This window comes from Sus scrofa, chromosome 16, assembly GCF_054392235.1.
Source record: "Sus scrofa isolate SSC_HxYL_T2T_F1_AM1 chromosome 16, Sscrofa_HxYL_maternal_Yorkshire_Landrace_v2.0, whole genome shotgun sequence".
NCBI lineage: Eukaryota > Metazoa > Chordata > Mammalia > Artiodactyla > Suidae > Sus > Sus scrofa.
In genome coordinates, this window is record NC_139398.1 from 75,474,569 (window position 1) to 75,497,257 (window position 22,689).

At 49.9% G+C, this 22,689-nt stretch overlaps 1 protein-coding gene across 2 annotated transcripts in view; it reads left to right on the forward strand.

Moving 5' to 3' along the window:
* The first annotated feature begins 899 nt into the window (after positions 1–899).
* Positions 900–22,689, forward strand: part of PWWP2A (PWWP domain containing 2A) — a 113,693-nt gene continuing 91,903 nt past the window's right edge. For both annotated transcript variants that reach the window (XM_085001868.1, XM_085001867.1), the window contains exons 1-2: positions 900–964; positions 7,244–7,390. In XM_085001868.1, the coding sequence (XP_084857994.1) occupies positions 7,350–7,390 (41 nt within the window). In that variant the 5' untranslated portion in view covers positions 900–964; positions 7,244–7,349. The remainder of the gene's footprint in view (positions 965–7,243; positions 7,391–22,689) is intronic.

A 22,689-nucleotide genomic window follows, 5' to 3' on the forward strand; every position in this document is an offset into this window, starting at 1 on the left:
AGGACCCAGCAAGACACCATCCTGACCTCTCTAAGTCACTGTCTTCCATTAGGGACACGTACAGCTACAACATGGAGAATGACATCAGTTATGCAGCTGCTTCGTTTGTGGCCTGACTTCATCCCCACAAACATGCTGCCATTTGTCAGGATTTTGCAGATGAGGAAACAGCACTGGAGAAGTGAGGGTACCAACCCCAAAAAAGTGTTGCCTGAGGCCAAGAGGCCTGATTTAGTGCAGCCTGCTAGTCTGGGAATGCTTTCTGTGTTTTTAAGTGAAAGAGAAAAGTATTTAAAGAATAAAAATTCCTCGATGCCTGAGAATTAGAAGAATTCAAATCAGCTGCCATGAACAAAGCCTTATGGGAACACAGCCTGGCTCATTAGTTTACCATGGTCCACAGCTGCTTTTGCTACAAAGGCAGAGTTGAATAGTTATGACAGGGAGCGTATGGCCTAGAAAGCCTAAAATGCTTATTATCTGGCCCTTCATAGAAAAAGCGTGCAGACCTCCGCTGGGAAGCACAGCTGTACTGCAATAGTTTTGCCCCCAAGGATGCAGAATGGGCAAATACCATCTGCGATAACCCAGGCTGCGCCTGAAGGCTATGGAGAGGGAAGAGTTTCAGATCCAGCGAAGGTAGGTCATTGCAGGGTCGGCTTTAACCTGGAGGGATTTTGGAGAAGTCGAGTCTAGTGTCTTCTTTTTAGAAGACAAAAGCTAAGGCCCAGAGGCTGGAGGCAACTTGCCCAAGGCCACCCAGCACGCAGCTAACCGCCGGGTTGGGAGCTGCCTCGCTCCCGAGGTTCAGTTGAGGGCCGGGAGAGTGGCTGCAGTTGGGAACGGAGGAGGCTCCTCCCCGGGGAAAGGGGAGGTGCCTGCGCCCGGGGCCTCCGCCTGGTTCCCGCTCCCCGCTGGGAGCAGCGCGCGGCTTTGGCTCCTACTGCGCCGCCTAGTTCTGAAGGTGAGTCCAGTGCACAGCCAGCTCGCTGGCTGGGACCCGAGATTCGCCGGGGCTTCCCCCGCCTCTTTTTTTTTTTTTTTCTTCCGATTTTGCAAAAGCGTGGAAGACACACCCAGCTCCCTGGGGCTCTGAAAGCGGCATGGGATCGGCGCTCGGTTGGGGAGCTCCTGGCTGATAAGGAATCGGGAGGAGCTTCCGGAGGGCAGCTGAGGGGTGTGCGGTGGCTCTCGCCGCCCGGCTGGAATCCGAGACCCACCCACCCCAGCCGGTTTCCCTCCCCGGTGAACTGGGAGGGCCGCCCGGAGGAATTCAGAAGCTCTTTCCTCTGGCAGCCCGGAGAAATAATGAAAGCAATAGCAAACATTGATTAAAGGTGTGGCTCAGAATAGGTGTTCCGAGAGTAACTATGTTCCAAGAAGCCTGAGCTTCTCACGACGTCCATCCTCCATCACCTGGACCCTGGTTCCCACGAGCGTCAGTACGACTCCCAGGCGGACCCAGTACCCCCTCTTCCCCGCGCTCCTCCATGGTGTCTTCAGACGCCAGCAGTCCTCATCAGAGCTCTGCTGGATTCTCAGCCTCTTCTCAGTCCCTTCCTGCTCCTGCCTTTTTTTTTTTTTTTTTTTTCTTTCGCTTTTTAGGCCCGCACTTATGGCATATGGAGTTTCCCAGGCTAGGGGTCGAATGCAGGCCTACACCACAGCCACAGCAATGCCAGATCCCAGCCGTGTCTGGACCTACAGCACAGCTCACGGCAATGCCAGATCCTTTACTGGCAGCTGAGCAAGGCCAGGGATCCAACCCGCAAACTCATGGTTCCTTGTCGGATTTTTTCCGCTACGCCACTCTGGGAACTCCCTCCTCTTTCTGGCTTGAAACCTGCCCGACCCCATCACCTCAGGGCCCTGTATCTTCCCCTGATCTGGGTCTAGACACTCTCTTGCTTGCTCCTGTGGAGTTTTGCAACTCGTTCCTTCTACCCCTCCTTCCACATTACTTCCAGTCCAGACAGACAATTCCTCTTGTTACTCTCTCCTACAGGTTTCTTAGAGGAGGCTCTCATTTGTCAGATATCATCTCCTTTAATCCTGTTACTACCTGAAAACTGAGTTCGTTTCTGGGTGTCAAGCCAAAAGATACAACCGAGCCAGAGAAGGGGGAGGGGGGAAGGAAGGATTTATTATTTGCAGGAAGTTAGAAGACTACCAGGGATTGTTTCTAAAACAGTATCTCCTCAACAGCAAACTTGGGGAAGTTTTAAGCTAAGGTTATATGCATATTCATGAATATATGCTGGAGCTGGGGCCATGGTGGACAGAGTCTAAGCTTTAGTTGATTGAAGCCAGGCGGGTCAATATTCCATCTTCCACCTGGTGGGGGCCCGCAGAACACAAAGACTGTGTTAGATTGTCCTGGGTATCCCTGGAGGAGGAACTGTGACTCTGTTTTATCTTCAAACTCTTGTTTCTTGACTGCTTTTCCTTTGTTCCTGCATTCTCTTACTTTCCTTAAGATGACTGATTACTGAGACCTGTTCAAGGGCAAGCATTGTGGCCGAGCGGAGATCACAATGGCTTGGGCCAGACATGGCTTCTATTCCGTCAAGAAAGCCATGCCTGGAGTTCCCTTATGGCTCAGCAGGTTAAGGATCCAGCACTGTCACTGCAGCAATTTGGGTTACTCCTGGCCGGGGAAATGGCATGTGGAAAAGAAAGTCATTCCTGCTCTTTCTTTCTGCTTACACTGTCACCATTACTTCATCCTCAAGCCCCCCCACCCCCCGACCCCACCACTTCCTCCCATAGTCCTATCCTTGACTTCTGACACCAGCATCACACCTCCTCCAGTGTCAGAGTCCCAGTTTCAGGGCTTCCCACTCCCTTTGACCAGCACCTCCTCCCCCTCCTTTTCTTACTCTTTGCTGCAACATCTCCTCAATGGCATTTGGGCCTCCAGCCTACTGTCCCTCTTAGTCCCCCTTCCTTCTAGCCCTGTCCCTTAATACCAGGTGTCCCTCCCCAGACTCACTCACTAGCATCAGTTTTGTGTGTATTACTTCCTCTTGCTTTCTTGAAAAGCTTTTATCCTTCTCCCATATGTCCTGGTTTTCTTCCTCCCTACAGGCTCCTCCTCTACTTGGCATCACAATGGAATGCACTTTCCCCACCACCATGTGATTCTTGCACCCCTTCTTTTTAATACTGATGTTCTCCTAGGTCTCTGCCTATGCACCTTGACTTTAAAAACATGTGTAATATCGTCATGCCCAGGTGTATTTCTTTAGGTCCGATTTCTCCACGAGGCTGTCTGGTAGTCATTGCAAAGCCAGCGTGCACGCATGGTAGTGACTTTCTGCTGTTTTCCCACGGGTGGGATTCTCTCCACGTCTTCCCCGGCCTGCTTCCCCACTCTTCCCCTTTGCAGCCACAGTTGCTCAAAGTGCCATCTCCGATTCCTCTCCCCCGTCCATGGCCACAACCAGCCTCTCAGGAGTCCTTGTCGCCTGAGAACATGTTCCTAAAGCACTCATTCCCCTGAGTCTCCCGCATGTAAGTCTGAGCCCTGAACACACGTTCCCTAGATGATCACAACATCCTTTCACTGGTTTGTCTCCCTGCTTTTTCCTGGAGATCCTGCAGTCTATTTTCCACAGACAGGTCAGGTCATGCCTCTCTTCAGAACCCGGTCGTTCCTGCCACTTCCCTCTGAGTAACCGTCCCTACAGTGGCCCACGAGGCCCAATAATCAGGGTCCCATGACCTCTTAGTCTGTAAGGGCTGCTGTAACCAAGTACTATGGACTGGGTGGCTTCTAAACCACAGACATTTATTTTGCAGACAATTCTGGGAACTGGAAGTCAGAGACCAGGGCCACCACGGGGGACAGGGATCTCTCTGGAGCCTCCTTTATAGGGACACTAATCCCCATGAAAGCCCTTGTGACCTTATCTCTTCCCAAAGGCCTCACTTCCTAATACTTGGACTTTGGGGTTAGGATCCCAACATATGAATTGGGGGGGTGCCACAAACATTCAGCCCTTAACCCCTCTTTGATTCATCTTCTGCTGATTCACTCACCCATACGGCCCATCCCCTGTTCCTTCCGTATGCTGCAGGGCCATTGCACTGGAGGGCCCCTCTCCCTGGGAGGGTCCCTTCTTCAGCTCCCACATTTGGTTCAGTGCTGCCTTCTCAGTGCCCAAAGCAAGCACTTTCCCCCATTGTTATAAAGTCTTCTTAGGGGCCAGAGGTTGCACTGTTGATGAGGGCAGGAATTCGTGTCTGTATTTCCTTACAATCTATATGCTGCACCCAGGACAGTGCCTAACACACAGGAGGCACTTCAGAAGTATTTGCAGAGTAACTGAAGCCAGATTCCTGGCAGCCTTTAGGGCCTTTGCCCCAGCAGTTCCAGTCCCCTAGCTCTTTGCAGTGAAATAGTCAAAGCCCCTTCCCTGTGCTGCAGCCCCAGCATAGCTCACATTTTCCTAATGACACATATCATCACCTGATAAATTTGGTGTGTGTCTCCCCTCCCTGGTAGTAAAGCTGACTGTCTCCTTTCCTTCCAGTATCTCCAAGTAGGCACACAATAGGTTCTCGGTAAATACTAACTAGATCAGGATTTCTTCACCTTCACACTATTGACATTTTGAACTGGAATTTTCTTTGATATGGGGATTATCTTGTGTATTTGGGGATATTTAGCAGCTTCCCTGGCCTCTACCCTGTAAATGCCAAGGGCACACCTCCGCCTCCCCACCAGTTGTGACACCCAAAAATGTCTCCAGGCATGGACAAGTGTTCACCAGGGGCAAAATCACCCCTGGTTGAGAACCTTTGAATTAGTTGAATGAATTACATGATTGAGTGAGTAAGTGAATGAACTCAATTCTGATCTCTACCTTGATCTCTTTTCTCTATTCCCTAGATTAAAAAGTGCTTTCTTGGAGTTCCCGTTGTGGCTCAGCGGGTTATGAATCCAACTCATATCCCTGAGGATGCAGATTTGATCCTTGGCCTCGCTCAGTGGGTTAGGGTTCTGGCATTGCCATGTAGCTCGCAGACTTGGCTTGGATCTGGCGTTGCTGCGGCTGTGGTGTAGGCCGGCAGCTGCAGCTCCAATTCGACTCCTAGCCTGGGAACTTCCCAACGTGGCAAGTGTGGCCCTAAAAAGATTAAAAGAAAGAAAGGAAGAAAGAAAGAACGGCTTTCCTGCAGAAAGATCCCCAGCTCCACTGAGAGAGCACAGAAAGGCTTGGCCATTCCTTTCCTCTCAAAACCATGTCACAAAACTTTACACCCGTAGAACATCCCTAAGAGCCTTCAGATTCCCCCTGTTGTATAGGTTTATTTGTTATTCAGTATCTAGGAGAGGTTTTGCCTCCTAGAGCTGTGTGCGTGTGTGTTTCCAGGTTAGGGTGAGGGTGGAAAATGGCACCATCCCTTCCCTTACAGTCTCTTCCAGGTTCACATTGGCATCACTATACTTCTCCCCGACCCTCCGGCCTGGCCCTGTACATTGAAGGAAGGAAAAGGTCCAAGAGTTGTTGTTGTTGCTGCTGTTGTTGTTGTTGTTTGCTTTTGGGGCCGCACCCGAGGCATTTGGATGTTCCCAGGCTAGGGGTCCAGTTGGAGCTGTAGCTGCTAGCCTATACCACAGCCACAGCAGTGCCAGATCCACCCCTAGTCTGCAGCCTACATACACCATAGCTCACGGCAGTGCTGGATCCTGGACCCACTGAGCCAGGCCAGAGATTGAACCTGCACCCTCAAGGATCCTAGTGGGTTCGTTTCTGCAGTGCCACAGCAGGAACTCTGGTCTAAGAGTTTTTATTTTATTTTATTTATTTACTTTTGTCTTTTTGCCATTTCTTGGGCCGCTCCTGTGGCATATGGAGGTTCCCAGGCTAGGGATTGAATTGGAGCTGTAGCCACTGGCCTACACCAGAGCCACAGCAACTCGGGATCCGAGCCATGTCTGCGACCCACACCACAGCTCATGGCAATGCCAGATCCTTAACCCTCTGAGCAAGGCCAGGGATTGAACCTGCAACCTTATGGTTCCTAGTCAGTTTCGTTAACCACTGTGCCACGATGGGAACTCCTGGTCCAAGAGTTTTAAAATCAATTCTTTGTTCTCAAATAATTTTGAGCAGCCATAGCCCACCAAATCATCCATGCATGTATTTATTTGTTTGTTTGTTTGTTTATTGTCTTCTTGCCTTTTCTAGGGCCACTCCCGGGGCATATGGAGGTTCCCAGGCTAGGGTCTAATCTGAGCTGTAGCTGCTGGCCTACACCAGAGCCACAGCAACACGGGATCTGAGCTGCGTCTTCAACCTACACCACAGCTCACAGCAAGGCTGGATCCTTAACCCACTGAGCAAGGCCAGGGATCAAACCAGCAACCTCATGGTTCCTAGTTGTATTCATTAACCACTGAGCCACAATGGGAACTCCCATTCATGTATTTATTCAGCTAATCTTATTAAGCATCCTCATGAACCTAGGGCTATGTTAAATGCTCTATACATTAATTGCATATTTTATATCCTTTTAATCTTCACAACTCTATGAGATGTTGTTACCCGTTTTACAAATGAGGAAATTGAGGCACATGTAGGAAGGTCTGGAGTCCATATTCTGCACAAACTTATGACCAGGAGGCCAGAAATCAAGGCCAGTAAGTCCAGCCACACTCCAGACAGAGCCCCTTGGATGCCCTCAGGCATCTCATACTCAGCAGGTCCAAGGAACTCGTCTTCCTCCTCCCAACCCCCGCTCCCCTCCTCCTGCAGCCCAGTCAGAAATCAGCCATCTGCCCTGCCCCTCACTCCCAGATCTAATCAATCACCCTAGCCCTCCTAATCTTTGGAAACTCTACCAAACCAGCCTCCAGGCATCTACCCCCAGCCCAGCACGTCCTTCTTCCAGAGTCAAGCTTTCTAAATGCAAATCTTCATGACACACTTAATATCCTGTAGTGGTTCCCCACTGTCTTGAGGATAAAGTTCACGCTCCAGCCACTTCCTGAATCTCCAGTTCCATCAGGCTTCTCCCAGAGCTAAAGCTCTGGCCTCAGCTGTTGGTGGAATTGCAGCTCTCTTATGCCTCTGGGCCTCTGCCTGGGCTGCTCCCAGCTCCTCTTTACCTGACCAAGGTCTAACTGGCCTGTAAGTCTCAGCTTGGACTTCTCTGTCCCCTAGGACTGATGATGCCATGACCTATGCTTATCCCTACCCTACTGGAACTGCCACTTGTCTTTCCTGTCCCCCAGGTAGAATGGAAGCTGTACAAGCTGGAATCCCATTGGTCTTATAAGCAAGGGCCCAGCAGACACAGCAGGCACTGAATATTATATTTGTGTCCGCGTGAATGACTAGATGAACAAGTGGAAGGATCTGTCTGGATGCCAAGCGGAGAGGTAGGCACATTTACACACTTGTCCTGGAGCAGGGGATCCTCACATCCATGCAGTGGAGTTGCCCCAGAGCTTTGCCCAGAGCTTTGCCCCAGAGCTTTGGCAATGGAGTAGGATAAACGGGTTTGCATTCCAATTCTGACAGTATTTCTGTGTGTGTGTGACATTAGGTGGGTTCCTTGGCCTCACTGGGGCTTTTCACTTGTAAAATCAGACAATAATATCATCTTCGAGTGCTTTAAATAAAAAGCATGACGAAGTGAAGGGCCCTGCAGACAATGTTTATCAAATGGTAGTTTTGTTTATTTGTGCTGCTCGGCAAGATGGCCTGAAGACAAAGACGGGGGTTTGGCGATCCGTCAGTCTGGGTCCAAATACTGGCTCTTCCATGTATTAGCTGTGTGATTTGGGGCAGATTACTCAACCACTCTGAGCTTCAGCTTGGGTATAAATAACAGTACTTACCTCTCAGGGTTGCTGTGAGAATAAGATGATATTTGTTGAGCAGTGAGCTCAGTGTCCTAATAATGGTTTGCTGTGTTTTTAGGCCTACTTCCTATAACACACTTGAGTCCTGTGGTACAGCGTGATAGGCAGGAATCCTGGGTCCTCTATGAGTGACTCAGAGACAAAGTCCACCTCTCTGCTGTTCAGTTTTCCCACCAGTACAAAGGGTCAGCTCAACTGGCTCCTTCCAGCTCGAAATGCCGTGATTCTGAGTTCTGCCTGGTTTCCTCCATCCCTGACACTACCTGGCAGGCTCTCCAAGGAAACCCACCTTCCAAGGAAACAGGAGAGACCCCTTTTCTGTCTCTCCTACTCTGCTCCCTTGGACTTAGCAAAGCTGCTTTACTCCATTACTCACTCCTCTGGGGCCTCTGTGCTTCCTGCTTCCAGTGGGTGCTAATGGGTTAATCAGAGGCACCAGTGGAAGCCACAGGAACTCAGTGTTAATAGCTTGCTAATGGGTGGCCCCATCTGCCCTCCCTGTAACACTATGCCTTCACCCTGATGAAAGGCACTCAGGGATTTTCTCTTGGCTCCAATCTGCTGGTTTCTGACATCTTAAAAGGCAGAAGGCTGGGGAGGGAAGGAGGAAGACTGGTAGAAGTGGGGACAGGGTGGGAGAGGCTCTGGGCCAGCAGTCAGGACATCTGGGTCCCATCCCAGCTCTGCCACTGACCTGCCCTGTGAGCTTGCCCAAATCCATTCCCCTCTCTAGGCCTCCGTTTGCTCATTGGTGATGTGAGGCGGGTTGGGCTGTAAAGGCTTCCCTGGAGCTAACATTCTGGAGTCAAGTCCTGTCACTTTTTTTCTTTTTTTTGCCGGGCCATGGCAAGTGGAACTTCTGAGGCCAGGGATCGAATCCATGCCAGCAGAGTAGTGACTCAAGCTGCTGCAGTGACATCACCAGATCCTTAACCCTCTGTGCGGCAAGAGAGCTCCAAGTCCTATCATTTTTGCAGCTGAGGGGTGAATGTCCTTTCAGCATTATTCAATGTCCAAAAATTATGGAGCACTTATGATGTGCCAGTCTGTGCCCAGCACAGAATGAGGCACAGTTACTCTATTCACAACATGGGAGCAAGGAGGGAGGCCTCCACACTTACTGAGGACCCCCGTGTGCCAGGCTGAGGGCACGGAGGAAATTCAGGTAGCTTCAGATCTGTCAGTCCTTTTGGTTTTCTTTTCTTTTCTTTTTTTGTCTTTTGCATTTTATGGGTGCACCGGCGGCATATGGAGGTTCCCAGGCTAGGGGTCTAATTGGAGCTGCAGCTGCCGGCCTATTCCACAGCGACAGAACACAGTATCCTTAGCCCACTGATCAAGGCCAGGGATCGAACCCGCAACCTCATGGTTCCTAGTTGGGTCGTTTCTGCTGTGCCACAACGGGCACTCCCTTTTTGGTTTTCTGACTATGCCATGGTGTTTCACCTCCTGGCCTTTGCACAAGCCATCCCCCCTGCCTGGAATAGTCTCACCTCCCCTGCTCTTTGCCTGTCTAACTCAATTCTTTTTTTCAGGCCTCACCTTCCTTCATTTGTTCACTCATTCATTCAACCCATGCTTAATAAAGCACTTATCATGTGCTGGGTTGTGCCGAGGGTTTGGGATCCAGGAATGAATAAGACACACTGTTCCCATCCCCTTTCAGATTATTTTTAAAAATTATTGATGTATAGTTGACTCACAATGTTATGTTAATCTCTGCTGTACAACAAAGTGACTCAGTTATATATACATATATATACACACACACACACACACACACACACATATATATATATATATATATATATATATATATATTTGCTTTTTAGAGCTGCACTTGCAGTATATGGAAGTTCCCAAGCTAGGGGTCAAATTGGAGCTGTAGCTTTGACTTACACCACAGCTCATGGCAACACCGGCTCCCCGACCCACTGAGCGAGGCCAGGGATCTAACTGGCATCCTCATGGATACTAGGCAGATTAGTTTCCTCTGAGCCATAATGGGAACTCCAATATATATATATTTCATATTCTTTTCCATTACGGTTTATCACCTTTTCAGATTCTTGTAGGAGGAGATGGTCAATTCAACAATTTCAGCCAAAAAAATAAAATAATCTGGGAATTCCCACAATGGGTTAAGAATCTAACTGCAGCAGCTCAGATCACAGTGGAGACACAGGTTCAATCCCTGACTTGGTGCAGTGGGCTAAAGAAAGGATCTAGCATGGGTGTTCCCATTGCAGCTCATCAAGTTAAGAACCCAACACTGTCTCGGTGATAATGTGGGTTTGATCCCTGGCCTTGATCAGTGGATTAAGGATCCTGCATTGCCACAAGTTGCAGCATAGATCACAGATGTAGCTTGGATCCAGTGTCGATGTAGCTGTGGTGTAGGCTGAATCAACCCCTCACCTAGAAACTTCCATATGTCGCAAGTGTGGTTATAAACAAGAAAAAGGAAAGGAAAAAAAATTAACAATTCATTATTAAAAAAAAAAAAGAAAGAAAGAAAAAGATCTGTTATTGCCACAGTGGTGGCTTGGATTCAGTCCCTGGCCCGGGAACTTCCTAATGCTGTGTGTGCAGCCATAAAAAAATTAAATTAAATACTCTGAGTTGAACATAGGGGGATAGAAACAGGCTGTGACAGGAGAGGCAACTGCATGTGCATAGCTCAGAGGCAGGAAAGAAAATGGCTCTTTGGAAGAGCAGAAAGGTCAGTGTAGCTGGAGCACGGGGAGGGAGGGAAGCTGGAGAGAGGGACTGGAGCACGTCAGCCCAGAGGTCCTTCCTCGGGATACCGGGCCCCTCCCCCAGGCTGGGTGGGTGCTCCCTCTCACCCTCCCCATCCTAGCAGCTGTCACACTGTGTCATCATCACCTGCTCATTTCTCTGACTCCCCACCCAAACCGTAAGTCCCTAAAGACAGAGACCACCAGTGCTAAATGCTGTTCTTGAATGATGGCATAAAGCGAAGTACACGACAGCCACAGAGCTGCCTCATCTCAGTAAACCGCACCACCGTTCATCCAGCCCCTCAAAGAAAAACCTGAGGAATCATCACAGATGCCTGACTCAATTTTCTCCTCCTGGGCCTCTGGGAAAAGACCTGTTTCCTCTGCCTCTCAGACCATCCTGTACCCGCCATGGCATCTGCAATTAGGCCTGTGTCCAGGCTACGCATCCTTGCTGCTCTGGCCTGTCTAGGTCTCCCAGTACATCTCCTATGCTTTCTGTTTTGCTCTTCTAGCCACGCTGGCCCCTCCCTCTTCTTTTTTGGTTTCTTACATATTCCAATGTTTATGCCTGCCTCAGAACCTTCCCATGTGCTCTTCCCTCTACCTAAAAAGCTATTTCCCCAGATTTTCACCTGGCTGTGCTCTCATCCCAACTCTACTCCAGTATCACCTCCTTGGAGGGGTCCACAGGCCTACCCTCGCCCCACCCCCCATGGCTCCTGGCCACCACTCACCATCCTGTGACCTGTTAGCTCTCCTGCTCTTTCCTGTTTGTCTGCTCAGTTAGGTGTTTTCTGTCAGTCTTCCCTCTCTCCAAGGCAGGCTACGTGAGAGCAGGGATCTTATCTGCCCGGCTCTGGAGCTGTAGCCCCTGAACCTGGCACGTGGTAGGCCCTCAATTACTTGTTGAATGAGAACATTTCTGGATCTCTTTTATCTGCCAGGCCCTGTCCTAAAAACTTTACGTGTGTTATCTGACAATCTCACAGCAGTAACCACGAGAAAGAAGCTGCAGCCTAGAGAGGTGATGTGACATGCTCAAGGTCATGTAGCCAGGAAGCGATGGAGCCTGAATTCAAACCAGTCTGCCCCTCGAGACCACACTAGAATTACAATGAACGAGTTCCCGTCGTGGCGCAGTGGTTAAAAACGAATCCGACTAGGAACCATGAGGTTGCGGGTTCGGTCCCTGCCCTTGCTCAGTGGGTTAACGATCCGGCGTTGCCCTGAGCTGTGGTGTAGGTTGCAGACGCGGCTCGGATCCCGCGTTGCTGTGGCTCTGGTGTAGGCTGGTGGCTACAGCTCCGATTCGACCCCTAGCCTGGGAACCTCCATATGCCGCGGGAGCGGCCCAAGAAATAGCAACAAAAACAACAACAACAAAAGACAAAAGACGAAAAAAAAAAAAAACAATGAAGTGGTGATCCTCAGAGCAAACCCTCATGTTGCAGGAATGAATGAATGAACAAATTACAGACACCTGGACTCAGTGGCATGGCTGAATGACAATGTTTCCAGCTTTAAGGCGTTCACTGCCTTTATTTTCTTGGGTCTCTGTTTTTGGAATGGAGAGAGAACAGAGCTCTCTCATCAAATGAAGGACCGTTGCGTGCCAGGTATGGTACCCAGTGGCCCTTGGGGTTATCTGCTCTGGACAGAGTGGCTGCCATGTCAGTCTGGGCAGAGGGGTGACCCCAGGGAGAATCTTGGTAGCTGGGGGCTCTCCCGGGGGCAGCTCTGCTATCTTGTGAGAGCCATGGCTCTGGCTGGCTGCCCACCGGCCTGCCAGCCAGAGCTCCCTAGCTCATCAATCACGCCGCTGTGCTCTGCCTGGCTGGATCTCAGAGGAAGACAAGTCAGTGAAGATGGAACAGGCCGCAGGCTGAGGAGGGAGTGGGGAAGACACTGTGGGGTGGGGGGTGGGGGCAGAGGCCCCAAGAGACAGCTGAGGACTAGATCAATCCCCTCTGCTAAGGAGGGTCGATCAGGGGAGGAGGCAGGGGCAGGGTTCCCACTGGAAAAGCGGTGGGGTGAGCAGGGAGGTGGAGAAGAGGGCCGGTATGGGCGGGGGTGGTGCCCGCAGCAGCGGAAATCCAGTCTCCCCTGGTGCCCCGCCTGCCTCCAGCAGCCCCAGGGAGTGGACAGACAGCTCTGGGAAGGGGGGCAGCCCATGGCGGCTGATTGACGGCAGGCTCAGCTGCTCTCCAGCACTGCTGTGGCTCCCTGTGGCCCGGCTTCCCGGCACCCGCTGTGTCCCCCTCCCTGCGGGGAGGGGAGCTGCGGGAGAAGCTGGGGCCTCTCGTCTTCATCCTTCCCTCTCCTTCCTCAGATTGAGCCTCTTGAGATTGGAATTGCGCTGTCTCCCTGGAGAGGCTCTGTGGAAAGTCAGGATGTCTGCGCCGAAGACTCCTTGGAGATCTTCTTGTCCAGAGAGGCAAATCCACAGGCTCTTGTTTTTGTTTTGCTTTTCAGTCTACACATGAAAAAAAAAAAAAAAAAAAAAAATCCAGTTGCCAGTGTTAAAACAGGAATGGATTGCACATGAAAATCTGATTTCTGGATTCTATTTAAAAATCTAACAATCTGGCAACGCTGAGCAGGCTTTCCCAGGGCTGAGCCCACCACGCCCACTTCTCCCCTCTGTGTTACTGATCAGGCCCCTGTGGGCTGTGAGTTCCCACTCCTCCCCTGTTCCCCTACTCCTCATGGGGGAAGGTGAGGCCCACGGGGGGCAGGGAGCGAGAGCAGGTTCCCAGGGGCTAGCCCAGGGCCAGAGAGGCCTCCCGGTTTCATATCCCGGGGCTGCCTTTTGTGAGGGGTGATCTTGGGCAGTAACCAAAGAACCCCTCAGAGCTTCAGTTTTCCCATCTCTGAAACGGAGATGACTACAGTGAACTTGTGAGAAATAAATGAGATACTGCACATTTTACATTTAGCACCATCCCTGTATGGTTACAAGGAAGATATTGCTAATTTTGAGTAGGTAATATATGTGATCTATGTTCATAATGTGTGTTCTAGGAAGTGCCCTTGTGGCACAGTGGGTTAGGGATCCAGCATTGATGCAGCTGTGGCTCAGGCTGCAACTACAGCACGGGTTCGATCCCTGGCCTGGGAACTTCCACATGCCATAAGAGCAGCCAAGAAAAAAATACACACACACACACACAATGTAGTCTAGTTAATATTCACACCCATGCACACACACACAACTACCCCCAAACTCAGGGGCTTGAAATAACAGTGTGTTATTGTCTCTTGCAATGTTTTATTGTCTCTTCTATGTGCTGATTTGGTTCACATGGGTGGTTCTCACTTAGGGTCTCTGAAGTTGTTGTGGTCACATGGCAGCTGAGGGTGCAGTCATCTGAATGCTCGACTGGGGCTGAACTTCCAAGAGACCTCATGTTAGCTGGAGCTGGAGGTCAGGTGGTTCTGTGGACCGCAGCGCCCATACAGGGCCCCTCCAAGTGGCTTGGACTTCTCCCAGCGGTGGCTGGAGAATGAGAGGAAAGTGTCCCAGATGTAGCTGCATCACTTTTTATTTATTTATTTATTTATTTATTTTGCTTTTTAGGGCCACACCTGTGGCATATGGAGGTTCCCAGGCTAGGAGTCTAATGGGAGCTACAGCCACCGGTCTGCACCCCAGCCACAGCAATGCTTGATCCGAGCCACGTCTGTGACCTACACCACAGCTCATGACAACGCCAGATCATTAACTCACTGAGCGAGGCCAAGGATCGAATCTGCAACATCATGGTTACTAGTCAGATTTGTTTCTGCTGCACCACAATGGGAACTCCTGGATGACCTTTTATGACTTAGCCTTGAAAGTCACACAGTATCACTTCCATCATTCTTCACAGTCTAAGCAGATACAAACCGGCTCATATGGAACAGGATGAGACATTGACCCCACCCCTCAAAGAATTTGGGGGCTGTGGGTGTTTTTTGCTTTGTTTTGTTTTGTTTTTGGCTGTACCCAATCCTGGGCCAGGGATTGAACCTGCACCACAGCAGTGACCTGGGCCATAGCAGTGACAATCCTGAATGGATCCTTAACCCACTAGGCCACCAGGGAACTCCAGGGGGCCATTATGTTAAAGCCATCGCAATATATAGGTAAACTGAAAAATAAGTCTCCCTTCTGCCCCATCCATCAGGACTGAATTACCCTCCCTAGCAGCACCCACTGCTAATCAGTTCCCTGTATATCTTCCCAGAGAGCCCACACATACACAGGCCTGACACTCGTATTTACACAGACAACCTTACTGTGTACCCTGGTTATCCAAACACTGTTCGAGTTCCGCAGCAAAATGGGTTCAGGTAGCCTCTAGATGAACTGTTGGACTCTTGCCATTTGCTGCCGGAAATGAAATACAGGAGTCCCAGTTTCCAATAATGTGGCATCTCTTGCTTTGAATCCCTGCTCTCTGAGTCCAGAAACCAAATGGATCTGGATAGCAAGAGGTGCTTGTATAAATATAGGAAAACATGTCTTCCCTGCCCCTCCCCCAGACGTGAGCACACTGGACACACAGTTCTGTCCCTTGAATGTTTCACTTGACAGTCTGTCTTGAAGATCAGCCCATTTCAGCTCATGTAGACATTTCATTCCTTGTAGGTGCACAGAACATTCCATTGTTCAGGGACATCATTATTTGCTTAATCAAATCATCTCTGATGGGCTACATTTTCCCCCTAGTATTCTGAGAAGTGTAACCCACCCTGCAGGGAATAGCCTTGTCCAGAAAGCTTTATGCCCTTGAGTAAGATTTATCTCTGATAAATCTCTAGAGGCAGAATTCTGGTCAAAGAGAAGGGCTCCCATGACCATCTCTACTCTGTCCTGGCAGGACAGGCTCAGACTCCATGTCTCTTGTGCTCTGGCCTGGACCTTCTGCTCTTGCTCATGCTGTCATCTGTGGGATCCTGCCTGCTTCCAGGGCAGCAGGTGGCAGATGCTTCCCAGCTACTCACTGAGGTTATACAATGGGGCCTGCAGGGATGAGGGGAGTGAGGGGACTCTGCAGAGACAGAGATGATGGTCTTTGCAAAAGGAGGGTGTGGGGCACCTCACCCCATTTATTTGCCTTCTAATTTGCAGCAGCAGCTGCATCTGTTTCTCTCAGATCCAAAAGCAGTTGCTGGGAAGATTCAGGCTGCTCTCACTCCCTTTAAAGAGAAAAACAATGCTTGCTTCTTCTGGCAGATGTGTGGAGAGCCATCTGTAGAAGCTTCCAGATATGCAAAGACTAAGAGGAGGAGGCACCATCAGGAGCCCCACTAGCCCCCTGCTCTGCTCTGCTCCTCAGTGTCATAGGGCACCCGTAACTGCTGGTTTCTACTCCTGTACTGGATACATCACTGAACCAGGAGTCAGAGACCTAAATTCTTGTCCCCATAATTGCCATTTATGGGCACAGTTGCCCTTATGTGCCTGCATTTTGATGACGAGGCTGTATGGCACGGTGGATATGCAAGTCATTTACTGTTTGTTCTCAGCCCCATTCCCTGTCCTTCCCTTGCTGGGCTCACATCTGGGGGCTCAATTACATTTCCCAGGCTCGCCTGTCCGCTGGCTTCCTAGTAAATTCAGCCAATGGAAGGTACTGATGGATTAGAGCCGAGGCTGGGGAGAAGTGGCGACGTACCCCCCCACACTACCACTTTTGCAGCTTCTGGCAGCGGCTACAGAGAATGGCCCCTTCTTGCAGTGTCCCAGCTCCTACCAGCTGGCCAAGGCGCTTCTTGGGCTTCAGTGACACCCACTCATCCCTTCATCTCTGGAGATGGTTCATCTACAGTTGTTCATCTTCCCTCAGTTTTCGAGCCCCTTTCTAACCATGTGCCTGTATTACGTTCCTTCTCTCTTTTTTTCTTTTTTTTTTTGGTATTTCTTGGGCAGCTCCCGCGGCATACGGAGGTTCCCAGGCTAGGGGTTGAATCGGAACTGTAGCCACCAGCCTACACCAGAGCCACAGCAACGCAGGATCCGAGCCGCGTCTGCAACCTACACCACAGCTCACGGCAACGCCGGATCGTTAACCCACTGAGCAAGGGCAGGGATCGAACCCGCAACCTCATGGTTCCTAGTCGGATTCGTTAACCACTGCGCCACGACGGGAACTCCAGGTTCCTTCTCTTAAACTCTGACATCAGTGTTTCTTTCCTGCCTGAACCTCTACGGATGCAGACTGAGGTTGGAATACCTGGATTCAAATCCCAGTTCTACCCCTTACTAGTTTTTGAGACTCTGGGCAAGTTATTAACCTTTCTATGCCTCAGTTTCTTCATCTGTAAAGTGAAATAATAATAGTACCTATCTCCTTGACTTACTGTGGACGTCAATTGGACTAATAGTTTGTAAAGTGGTTAAAATGGTGCCTGGAATATGTCAAGCATACGATGAATCCTATGTTTATAATTAATTTTTTTTCCTCAATTAGTCCTCACAGCTTCTCTGAGAAACAGGAGCTGTTCTGGTTCCACTTTTATAGCCAAGGAAACAGAAGCCCAGAAAAATAAAGTAATGGAGTCACACAATTATAGTAACAGGATTCAGACCAGGAATCCAGTGTCTGGCCGTTCTACCAGGCAGCCAATCCACATCACTCTTGGTAGGCAGGCTGAGGACCTTGGCAGGGCTGCTGCAGCTCCCATGCTAACTGGTGGGCCCTGGGTGTTTGGCCTGTCTGTCACTATATCCTTCACCCCAGCCCCTTCTTGCACATGGGAAGCCAACACAGCCAGCAGCCTGCTCCCCAGGCCAGAAGGAAAGGAGCGAGACTGGGTACTGAGAGGGAAAGGGGTGATGGTGAAGGAGCTTAAGACCGTTTTTGTCCTCTTCATTGTGGTGACAGTTCACTGTACCTCTTCCTATGCAGGCAGATACTGTGCTCAGTAAGAGTGTTGGAGCTGCATGTAAGGGAAACCCAAGTTCCCTTGTGGCCCAAGAGGTTAAGGATCTGGTGTTGTTAGTGCTTCAGCTCAGGTTGCTGCTGTGGTGCAGATTTGATCCCTGGCCCAGGAACTTCCACATGCTGTGAGTGCAGCCAAAAAGAAAAAGAAAAAGAAAAAGAAAAAGAAAAAAAAAAAACAAAAAACTAGATTGGCTTAAGAAAAATGCAAATGAGTTTGTTCTTCAAACTGGGAAGTTTAGGAATAGATTTGACTTCAAAAAATGCATGGTGATGTCCTCCTCCTCCTCCTCATCTTGGCCCTATTCCCTTCTAAGGAGGGACTTTGGGAGTTCCTGTCCTGGCTCAGCAGTAATGAACCCAACTAGTAATCCATGAGGATGCAGGTTTGATCCCTGGCCTCGTTCAGTGGGTTAAGGATCTGGCGTTGCTGTGAGCTGTAGTGTAGTTTCCAGACTACACTTCCATATCTTAGGCTTGCGGCCCTAAAAATAAAGTAATAATAATAATAATAATAATAATGTGATTTAATTTGTAGGTAGATGGGCTTTCTGAAAGTTCATATTCTCCAAGCATGGTAAGACCAGAGAGGAGAGATCAACACTCTAGCTGGCCTGCTGGAGTCTTGAGTCCACCCTAGAGACCAACCACTGTTTCTATGAAGGGGATAGCATGAATGGCTAGGTCCCATCCTTGTGGCCTGGAAGAGGTCAAGGCTCTGTGACTGAAAGTCTCCACAGAGCACATGGAATGCTGTAGATCCCTGAAGAAAGGGGTGCTATGCAGACAATATAAAAAGAAAGAGTAGGAGTTCCCATCGTGGCGCAGTTGTTAACGAATCTGACTAGGAACCATGAGGTTGCGGGTTCGATCCCTGGCCTTGCTCAGTGGGTTAAGGATCCAGCATTGCCAGGAGCTGTGGTGTAGGTCGTAGACGTGGCTCAGATCCCGCGTTGCTGTGGCTCTGGCGTTGGCCGGTGGCTACAGCTCTGATTAGACCCCTAGCCTGGGAACCTCCATATGCCGCGGGAGCAGCCATAGAAAAGGCAAAAAGACAAAGAAAAAAAAAAGAAAGAAAGAGTAAGGGAATGAATTCATGACTGTGCCACCAGATAGGTATCACTTTATTGAATCTATACTATTACTAGCTTCATTTTGCAGAGGAGGAGACAGACACAGAGGGGCTGAGGAAGAGGGCCGTGCTTGATGGCCCAGCTAGGACTGGAACCCAGGTTGCCTGACTCCAAAAGTCCTACCTTTACCCATAATAGCTCCCATCCTCACAGGCCCTGTAGAGCTGGAGGACACACATGGGGAAGGGAGGAAATGGGGAGTGGGAGAGGCGGGGGAAGATGAGGCTCTAGGCTCTGCCTTCCGTCATTTCCAGTGGCGAGATCCAACCGTCCTCGGTGGCCTCCAGGGCCTTGTTGCACATCCTTGAGCTGAGACCCTGGCTGGGCATCCTCCAGTTTGTTTGTCTTTTCCTCTGTGGCTGTGAGTCAGGCTTTGCCCTGACTGCAGGTTTGCGGCTGAACTGTCTTCTCTCTGAGCATTTGTACACACAGGAAGCAGTCCTCATCAAAGGTAGCTTGTCAGACAGGGCCTGTTCCCTGATGGGCATCCCCTGCCCTTCTTCCCCACTCCGGCTCTACCCCAGCCTGTCCCGCTGACAGGCCTCAGCTGCCTCCATCCCCTGGAGTCTGCATTTCATGCTGCTCCTTTTGCCTGCCTGGAAAGCATTTCCTCTACCCTCTATCCGGCTTCTCATCCTGTGGAATGCATCTCAGAGGTCACTTCCTTCAGGAAGCGTCTATGACATGCCTGCCACTCTCCCTAGTCTGTGTTTTTTTCTAGCATAGCAGCCGTCACATTCTGAGGAAATCTGTCTTACTGGTCTGTTTTCCTCACCAAATTCGAAGACCTCTGAGGATAACTTCATTTCAGAGAGTTCCTGTTGTGGCACATTGGAATCAAAACTGACTAGGAACCATGAGGTTGCAGGTTCTATCCCTGGCCTCACTCAGTAGGTTAAGGATCCAACATTGCCGTGAGCTGTGGTGTAGGTCACAGATGTGGCTAGGATCCCAAGTTGCTGTGGCTGTGGTGTAGTTCCAATTCAACCCCTAGCCTGGGAACCTCCATGTGCCGTGAGTGTGGCCCCAAAAAGCAGAAAAAAAAAAAAAAAAAAGAACAACAAAAAAAAGAACTTCATTTCTGAACAGTTGATACTCCAAAAATATGTGTGGAATTAGCAAATGAATGAATAAAGGAAATGGCAAAAAGACAAAAAAAAAAAAAAAAAAAAAGGTGGTTAGAATTTGGGGTTTTTATACCATCTTAATAAGGGAAGGAGAGGAGGGAGAAGGGACCTGCAGCATTCCCTTTTGCAGGTGTAGGCACTGACCAGAGCTATCTAGGATGTATGTAGGGGGCACAGGTAGGGCAGGAATGCAACCAGGATCCTTGAGCTTCTTGGGAAAACTCCTCTAGTTTCAGGCAACCAAGGCAGGATTTCAGAGGCCCAGGATATTGCTAGCTTCTTTACATGCTAAAATAAAGTAGACAAGGTCAAATTTACTCCTTAGGCCAATCACAGTGTAAATCATAAATTTACTGTGTAATTACATAATATCATTATATAATCTCATGTGGACTGCTGGAGTCCTGGAAGCTGTTGTCAGATTTTTTGTTTATACAAATGATATAAGAGAAGTTGCCACTGTGGCGCAACGGGACGGGCAGGGTCTCTGCAGCACCAGGAGGCAGGTTCCATCACTGGCCTGGCACAGTGGGTTAAAGGATCTGGCGGCACCACAGCTGCAGTGTAGGTCACAACGGCAGCTCAGATCTGCTCCGTGGTCCATATGCCACAGGACAGCCAAATACATAAATACATAACATACATAAATGATGTAAGAGAGGAAGAACTTTACTTCTACCCTCTTACATTATGTAATTGGGGGCCTGCAGATTAAACCAACAGTCAGATTAGTTAGAAAAAAGGTAGATTTAATCACATAACACACAGGAGTATACAGAAAAATGTGACTTAAAGAGGTGGTTAGGGAGTTCCTGTCGTGGCTCAGTGGTTAATGAATCCGACCAGGAATCATGAGGTTTCGGGTTTGATCCCTGGCCTTGCTCAGTGGGTTAAGGATCCGGCATTGCTGTGGCTCTGGCATAGGCCAGTGGCTACAGCTCCAAGTGGACCCCTAGTCTGGGAACTTCCATATGCCACGGGAGCAGCCCAGGAAATGGCAAAAAGACAAAAAAAAAAAAAAAAGGTGGTTAGAATTTGGGGTTTTTATACCATCTTAATAAGGGAAGGAGAGGAGGGAGAAGGGCACTTACAGGAAAACAAATGATTATGAGGAAAGAGAAATGGGCCTTTAGGAGGCTAGATGGGAGACAGGACAGCTTTATGACAATGTCCATTTAGGCAGCTAACTCTAGTCTCTAGTCAATCTTCCCTTTAGGACAAATGAATTCTTTTCTTTTTTTCTTTTTTTTTTTTTTTTCTGTCTTTCGTCTTTTTTTTTTAGTGCTGCACCCATGACATGTGGAGGTTCCCAGGCTAGGGGTTGAATTGGATCCAAGCTGCGTCTGCGACCTACACTACTCACGGCAGTGGTGAATCCTTAACCCACTGAGGAAGGCCGGTGATCAAACTCTCGTCCTCATGGACACTAGTCAGGTTCCTTAAGCACTGTGCCATGACGGGAACTCCAGGACAAGTGAATTCTTTTCAGAAGCTATGCTTTTAGGCAGATTAGGAACTCAAATGCTTCCTGCTCAAAATAACTTTTATGCCACAGGGGCATATTCTTGACTTTTCCCTGAAAAGTACAGGGCTTTAATACTTCATCAGTGAAAGATGGGTCCAGGGGCTTAAACCATTTTGTCAAGTCCCTACCTTGTATATACATCAAAGCATCCATCCATCTGGTCCCCTCGCTCCCTCTCTAGTTCTCTCCCTCTTCTCCATGCTGTCTTCTTTTGTGGTGGCTTCGTCTCAAGCCCCTCCCATGTCATGGCCAGATGGTCTCCAGCCCCTCCAGATGTGCAGTAAGCTGATTGCTGGCAATGTCTCTTTTCCAGAGAGTTCCAGCAAAATTTCCTGGGTTGGGTCTCAGTGGGCCCAGCAGAAACTGGCTGATCAGCCAGGCCAGGCCTGGCACATACACCCACCCTGGAACCAGGCAGGTAGAAAGGCCAGGTCAGTCTTACCCAACGTGCATGGACTGAGTGGAGAAAGGGTAGTATCCAAAAGGATTACTAGGGTGCTGCTAACAGAAGGAGAGAAGTGGATTCTAGGCAAGGGAACCCACAGATGTCCTCTCTACAGAGAGAACTACAGTAGGAGAGAAGCTGAGTCATAGTCATGGATTCACAGAGTTTCAGAAGATCAGTGCTGAAAGGCCCCTTAAAAGTGGATTCCTGCAGCCCTTTTGTGACAGCTGTTTGCCTGGTGCCCCCAGGGTGCCACCCTGTGCCTGGCTGATGATGCCTGGGCCAGGGAGCCTGAGAGGTTGGGGGGAAGTGTCCCCCTGGTGTTCTTCCTCCCAGCTTACTGCTCCTCTGCTGGAAGATTCTGGGTCACAGCTGCCCCCCAGGGGCCTTGTTTATGCTCCTTCCCAATGTGCTCTGGGCTCTGGCCATCTGCCAGTCTGGCGGTCAGCCATGCTGACCATGGGCTATAAACTCCCTCCTTGACACAGAGGCCCAGTTGGAAAGCTATCCAGGGCTCCTCGGGAGCTAGAAGCAAGCTGGGGAGCAGGCAGCAATCCAGCCCGAGGCCAAGGCCTGGGGCCCTCCTCTGGCCTAAGATGCTGAGTCCCCCCTCCTCTCCCTTCCTCCACCAGTCCTGGGAGCCAGGGCACCGCCTCTTCAACCACAAAGTGAAGCATCCTGTTCAGACCTGCTGAGACACTCCTGAGGCCTGGGGCCATTATGTTTCTCCCAAGTGAGAACTGAAAGCAAGAGGAAAGGATGGTTTACTAAACACAGCCTCACAGCCTGGAAAGGCTGGGCCTTCCCCTCCCCCTTCCCCCTCCCCTCTGCTGAACCAGCAGAGGTTCAGAGGCTCAGCAGAGGCCAAACCAGGTCTCAGAGATTCCCCTGCGGCTCCTGCCATCCTTCCTTT